Raw genomic sequence first — 6,992 nt, 5'->3', positions numbered from 1 at the left:
GGTTTGTCAGGGTTGGAAGGGAGCTCTGGAGATGGTCCCGGCTTGGAGCAAGGGGCATGGGAATGCATCCAGGTGGGTTTGGGATGTCTCCAGAGTGAGAGACTCTACAGCATCCCCCGGCAGCTGTTCCAGGGCTTTGCTACAGTCATGGAAAGAATTGCAACATGCCAGGAATTTTAGGGTTGGAAAAGATCTCCCAGATCATTGAGTCCAACCTGTGACAGATCCCACCTTGTGACCCAGACCAAAGCTCTGAGTGCCCCATCCACCCTTTCCTTAAACACCTCCATGTAACAAAGTTACTGTGTATTTATTTCTCCACAAACCACTCCGTTAATGTACACACAGGTGGAGGCCTTGGCTTTGAGAAGAACCTGGGAACAGCATCATATGTGGGGTAGCATTTCAGCGGTGGCTGATCCAGCTCCAGCCCCTGCTCCTGTGACCGATCCCCTGATGCCTCAGGGCCCGGGGCTGTGTGGACAACGCAAAAAAAACCCCTACCGAGCCCCCACCCGCTACCGCCGCCTGCCCCTTTAAGAGCGAGTGTGGGCACGTTCGTTTTCCCCGCCCTCTTCCGCCCGGACTGGCGGAACGCCGCTGTACGCACGCGCAGATCCGCAGAGCACCCAATCACCGTCCTCAGGTCGTGGGCGGGGCGCTAAGAGGGGACGGTGATTGGCTCAGCGTGACGAGGGGGCGTGGTTTATTCGGCAGCGCCCCGCCCCGCTCCCAGCGCACCCCGCGCGGTGAAGAAGCGGCGGCCGCGCGCCGGGGGCATTTTGTGTCGGCGGCGGCGGCTCAGGCACAAGATGGCGGCGGCGGCCGAGTGAGCGGCCGGCGGCCGCCGCGACCCCGCGAGTTCCCCCCCTTTTCCCCTCCCTGCTCTCACAAGCATCTCGGGGGCCGCTTCTCCTGTTTCCGGAGCGCGCCGAGAGCCGGGGAGCGGCGCAGAGCCGCGCAGGGGGGGCCGCCCGCCCGAGGGGCCCGGCGGGAGCTGAGCGCGGGGTCCGTCCTTGGCTGCGCCGCTCTCCCCCCCCACCGCCCCCTCCAACCCCTTTCCCCTCCTCGAGGGCGGCCGTAGAGCCCTCGTTGTCCCGCCGAGCCGGCCGGGAGGGCCCGAGAGCCGCCCTTCGCCATGGCGAGCAGCAGCGGCTCCAAGGCCGAGTTCATTGTCGGAGGCAAATACAAGCTGGTGCGGAAGATCGGGTCGGGCTCCTTCGGGGACATCTATTTGGCGATCAACATCACCAACGGGGAGGTAAGGGCTGCTCGCACTCCTCCCTCAGCTCCCCAGGGGGAGCCGGGCACCAGCCATGGCCGCTACGAGCCCCACCTGCCCCCGGCTCTGCCCTCCGAGCTCCCGGGGTGGGATCTTCCTTCCCCCGAGGGTTTTCCTTTCCCCTCTACGGGGGGCTTCATTCCCCCCTCACCCCCGTGGATCTTCTTCCCACCCTCCCCACCGAGGGATTTCCTCGCTGTCCCTTCCACAGCTGAGCTCTGGCAGTCTTGGCCTCTCTCACCCAGCACTTGGGAGAGGAGAAAAGAGGCGAAAACCATTGTGGGAAAACATATTTAAGTACATTATTGTTTTGTGAGCGGCCAAAGTCGTCATCCCTCGCCTGCCATTCATCTCCTCTGCCTCATCTGGGGGAGCACTTTGTATCTCGTTTTATGAACACTAATAGAAACAAAGAAGATCCCCCTGTTTTTCCAGGTTTTTCCTTTGTTTTTCTTTTTCCCTTTTCTTCCTCCCCCTCATGGCTCTGAGCTGTAAAGAAGAAACACCTACGTATGTTCTTCCTCACTTAAGTGGTTCTGAAGACTCCACATCTCTGGCTCAAATGCAGGACCCGGGATGGATATTTACGTACAAATCACCGCGATGTGGATTGTACTGGAAGACACCACAAAATGCAGCACGTCCTGCTGGGAGATAAATAAATATATCCATACCCGAAAGTGTTTACATCAGGGGTGTGTGGGGGATATGGAAGTGCTGTGCCCCTTAAAAACCTCGGTGCTCAATGGATGCTCTGTCCTGACTCCTTGTTCCCTCTCACTGCAGGAAGTTGCTGTGAAGTTGGAATCTCAGAAGGCTCGGCACCCCCAGCTGCTCTATGAAAGCAAACTGTACAAGATCCTGCAGGGAGGAGTTGGCATCCCACATATACGGTAGGAACCAGCCGTGTGTGCCAGTGGTGTTTCTGTAGGGTTGACATGACTTTTTTTTTTTTTTTCTGTCATGCTTATTACTATGTATTAGCAGTTGTTTTATACTTTTTAGTGTGAGGCAGGGCACCACCGTGAAAACAGAAATTTATCCATGCAGGACTGGGGCTGATAAGGGGGGAAATGCTCCATTCCAAGCTCTCCAACTCGCAGTGTTCCTCTGGCAGGCCTGCTGTCTTTATAGAGAGCGAGACACCCAACAAGAAATTCTTGTGGCCATTAGAACAAAATGTGGGGATGTTGTTTCTCTGAGAGGCAGAGAGTTGGGAGCCAGCTCTGGAAATGGCTGCTTTCTTTTGTTGCCTCTCTCTCTCTCTCTCTCTCTCTCTCTCTCTCTCTCTCTCTCTCTCTTTTTTTTTTTTTTTTTTTTTCAACATGTCTTCCTGCTCCGCTCAGAAAATGGCGGCTGGACGTGATTAACCCTCCCCCTTCTCCTGGTGGGACAAGGGACGTGCTCGGGCTTGTGCCTTTTTTCCTTTCATAGTTATGAGCCGCCAGCCTTGAGACTGCGGAGAACCTGGAGCAGGAATGAAATGGCAGCAGCTCCTTTCTGCTGCCCGCAACAGATGCGTCACCAGGGCTTGGATTAATCCCTCCCAGTTCATCATTATGCGGCTCCTTGCTTCGTATTCCAACTGAAACTTTCAGCAGGGTTTCAGAATTTCCTGATCGGGAAGAAAATCGATGGTGCAGGACTCCTGGAGGGGTTGTTCCTCATGGGATTAATCCAGGTGTTATGCTGGGGTAGTTAGTGCCCAACTCTAGAATTTGGGCATTAAAGAGTTACATGAAACTTGAGTTTTGTCCAGCAAGACTTTTTACAAGTTGCTCCTTTTTTGAACCTTTGTTAATAATTGTTTTTAAAGTTAGTAATTTTTTTTTTCCTTTGAGACAATGGCATAAAGGATTTTTGTTCCTTGAGCTGCACAGACTATTTCTGTTTGTGTTCTGTGTCAAATTGTGGATTCCATTTAATTTAACCCTTCCTGACTTTGTACAGGATCAATAGTGACATTTAGAGTCTGTTCTAAAGTTCTCACAATGACATAGCCAAAATTTTGTATTAATTTGGACAAAGCCTAAACAAATCTGCATTTCTGAGGTAAAAAGCTCCCTCCTCCTTCCCCTCAAACACAACTGGCTCTGATCCTGAATGTGAGCTGGAGAAGATAGTGTTGTCCTGCCATCTGTCCCCATTCACTCCAGCCTTTTGCAGGGATACAATCAACATACCTGAATTAAATACTTGCAGCTTAGACAGAGTTGCTGCTGTGAAAACAGATGCAGTCTTTCTTTGAGAATACGGTTTCCTTCTTTTCTCAAAAGTGGCTGCCTTTATTTCACAACTGAAAGAATAGGAATTGCAGTTTGGAAAGCTTTCATGGTGTAGTTACATGCTAAAACAGGGATAACTGGGAAAACAGCCAGAGCAAGCAGATATCAGGTGTTTCATCACAGAACTGGAAAAGCAGGCATTCTTGAACTACTTTTTTGAAAAGTAAATGAGTGGTGCTATAATGAGGCCAAGTTGCAAATTTTTGGCTTTTCCACTGAGATACTGTTTAATTTCTTGTATTTGGTTAAAGTGCCCTGGGAAATACTGGTTATAACCTTGCATGTTGAGAAATTTGCCTCTTGCTTCAGTGAGCTACAACTTTGCTCTGTATATGATGTTCCTTTACCCCCTAAAAATAGTACAAGGTCCAAAACCATTGAGAATGGATAAATGAGGCAACACTCACCAAGTTGGTTTATAAACTCATTGTGCTAAGGTGTGTGATTATTGGATAATGTCAGTCAGTCCTTTCAGGTTCTCACAGCGTTATTCTTTGTAGCATCTTTCTAGAAAAGTGTCTTTTTGGAAATACTTTTTCTTTTCAGATGCAGCATTAATTTTAAATCTATTTTTTTATGTGCCAGATGCTCCTTGAGAGGTTTCTCTGGGCCACTGGTATTGGTTTGGTGATGCCTGAGAAAATCTAAACCAGCATTCTCAGGTTTATTATCTTGTAAGAGGAAACTGAGTAGAGGACCAGCACAGCTGTTGTGACAAATATTAGAATATTCAGTGTTTAGTAGAATAAGTAGAATCCGTGGTGCTCAGAATCCAGATCAATACTTAGGTCACTTTGCATGTGTCATTGATAATCCATGTGCCACCATTGTGTTATAATAATATGCTGTCACACTGGAATAAGCTGTTCCTGGCTCTCTATTCACAAGGATGAATCAAGCTAAAGGAAAGTCAGTACATTTGGTAAAATTTCTGTAACGTGACACCTTTGAACAAGAGCAGCACAAGAATTTGATAGGAAATAAAGGAGTCATGCCAAGATTTCCCCATTGCCATGCTTTATAAAACTCAGTCCACATCTTGGACACATCAACATGAAAATTTGTGTTTCTCATTTGAGAGTGAGGGACTTCATTTTTCACCTACTTAAGTGATGCACTGGCCAAGATCAACTTCCTGGAAGTTGCATGATGTGACTGCCTCACTCAAGTGGCCTCTGCTGTGGTTCTGTGACTCACAGAGCTGAGATAATAAATGAGGTCTGGATTGCTCCTTCATTGGGGCTGCTGTTTCTGAAGCTGGCTTCTGCTTTAGGTGTGATTGCAGCACTGTGTCTAGAGTGTCACTCAAGTTATCTGGAACCAAGCAATTCTTTTTACAGCTTTTAAGATTGCTTGGAGGAACTTTGTGGCTCATTGCAAGAAACGAATGAGGGAAAAAAAAAATCTCAGTTTGGGGTTAAGAGTTTAATGTTTCTGTGGGGTCAATAGTGAGCCTTTACCTGTGGTGGAGTTTGAGCAAGGGGCCTTGGTGTGTAACTCCACTGCAATAGAACATTTTGTTTGCACAGAAAATAGCAAGAAATGAGATTGCCGTGAATGAATTGGAAATTTTATTCTCTGAATATTCTAAACCCTTTTAGATCTTTAAATTTGCTGCTTATTGTTTCCTGGAAGAGCAGCAAAGTTTCTGAAATTAACCTGAAAGTTTCACAAAACCTTCAGTAATACTCCAGAAACTTTTAAAGTCGCGTTTTATTCTTGATATCCAAACTTTGCTTAATTATTACCTTAATTTTTCCCAAAAGGCTGTTGAACCAAGCTTAACATTGTGACAGTCTGCTGTGCCTTTAGGACACAATGGCCAGCCCCCAGCATTCTGCTGGGTTTACTCTCATTGTTCTCCCTCATCAGCTGCCCTTTGCTTTTTCCCCCTCTCTTTTTCAGTGACAAAGCATTTTGAGCTGTAATCTTGTTAACTGGGCACTGATCCTATTAGTTGGGACTATCCACCTTTATTTATTCCCCAATTCCTGGTGCTGCCTTGGAGAAATGCAGCAAAGTGTGTTTGATAGTTTTTTTTTTTTGGATGTTTATCCACAGCATAACTCTGGTAAACCTTTATTCACAAAAGCAGTTATTCAAATTACCTGGGACAGCCACTCCTGATTTTTTTTTTTTTTTGCCATTTATGGTGTTCATTAGCTATTGGTTGTATCCTTGATAAAGATCAGCTATTTTTAAGTTTAAGAACAAAAAGTTACTTAGTGTTTTTTTCTGAGTTTTTTTTTTTTGCAAAGTTCCCTTACAAACTCAATAAGTTAATCTATATTTTAATTTTTCAGTGCAATACTTGCAAATATTTTGATGTTGAGAGATCCAGAGAGAAATTCTCAATTTAGTTGAGTTTTCTGGAAAGAGATAGAAATAATTATCTGCTGTATTTGTGCTTCTGGTTGATTGCTGCTGCCATATTGCTGGATAATTATTAATAGAATCTGTCCTTATACCTCTTCATTAAATACTACCTGTAATGGAAAAATGTGGTCTGGGTTGGTAATCCAAGAGTTCTCACAACCAAATTTGCCTTAAGCATTTGAAATGTTATATTTTTAGCAGTGTTTAAAAAGCTGTAAACACACCTTTCAAACACCTTCATTTTTAACTGTTTTCTCAGTAACTTCCTGTAGCATAAAACCCCCCAACCAACCACCAAAAAAACCCAAACCATGATGAGAAAAACAGCTAAACACTCACTAAACCCACAAGAAACCCAACTCCCCCCTCCAAAAAAAAAGAGTTTGTCAGGAAATCCCACTATTAATTGACTTTGTTATTAGTCTGCATATTAAAGGGTAGAACCATCTGACTCTTGTGCCTCTAAATAAAATGAAAGTTAATATTTTAAATTGATACTTACAGTTTCTTTATTAAGAAAAGAAATACATAAATAAAATTTATTTCTTGTTCTCCACCGAACTAAACTGCTGTTTTAATTGATCTTTGTGGACTCTGTCAAGGCATCCAAATTTGCAGTTTGAATTTTTTTTTTCTCCCTGCCTTAATTCAGTTTTTGGAGTTTGAGGTCAGTATGAGCAGAGATAACACTAAAATATATTTCTCATTGATATTTGCTGTCCCCACTGCATTAATGCTTTACCTCCTGACTTTTGCAGGGGGGAACTCAACTCCTGACTTCCTCCCAGGTGCTAATGGAATTTCTTGACCAGCTCAGCAGAACAGGGAGTCAGCTGTGTGTTTTCCACCATCCCACTGGGCAGATAAAACCTCCTCCTTGCTGAGGGGATGAGCTGTGCTGGCATCCTTGATGTATTGCTCTCAGAACTGTACAAAAAGTGATCCAGAATTGTATTTATAGAGTGGAGCCAGCTCCTTAGCGTAGGGTGTTCATGGCTGTTGCTTTATTTAGTACTTGGGTGGCCTAATTCATGCTCTCCATGGCAACT

The 6,992-nt window shown here is 45.7% G+C and overlaps 1 protein-coding gene across 4 annotated transcripts in view; it reads left to right on the top strand.

Moving 5' to 3' along the window:
* Nucleotides 1-794: 794 nt before the first annotated feature.
* Nucleotides 795-6,992, top strand: part of CSNK1A1 (casein kinase 1 alpha 1) — a 31,642-nt gene continuing 25,444 nt past the window's right edge. For all 4 annotated transcript variants that reach the window (XM_062502405.1, XM_062502404.1, XM_062502402.1 and 1 more), the window contains exons 1-2: nucleotides 795-1,261; nucleotides 2,069-2,175. In XM_062502405.1, coding sequence (XP_062358389.1) covers nucleotides 1,139-1,261; nucleotides 2,069-2,175 — 230 coding nt within the window. In that variant the 5' untranslated portion in view covers nucleotides 795-1,138. The remainder of the gene's footprint in view (nucleotides 1,262-2,068; nucleotides 2,176-6,992) is intronic.

Source organism: Cinclus cinclus, chromosome 14 (assembly GCF_963662255.1).
Source record: "Cinclus cinclus chromosome 14, bCinCin1.1, whole genome shotgun sequence".
Lineage (NCBI taxonomy): Eukaryota > Metazoa > Chordata > Aves > Passeriformes > Cinclidae > Cinclus > Cinclus cinclus.
The sequence above is the reverse complement of the archived record's forward strand: the minus strand, read 5'-3'. Positions and strand labels throughout refer to the sequence as shown.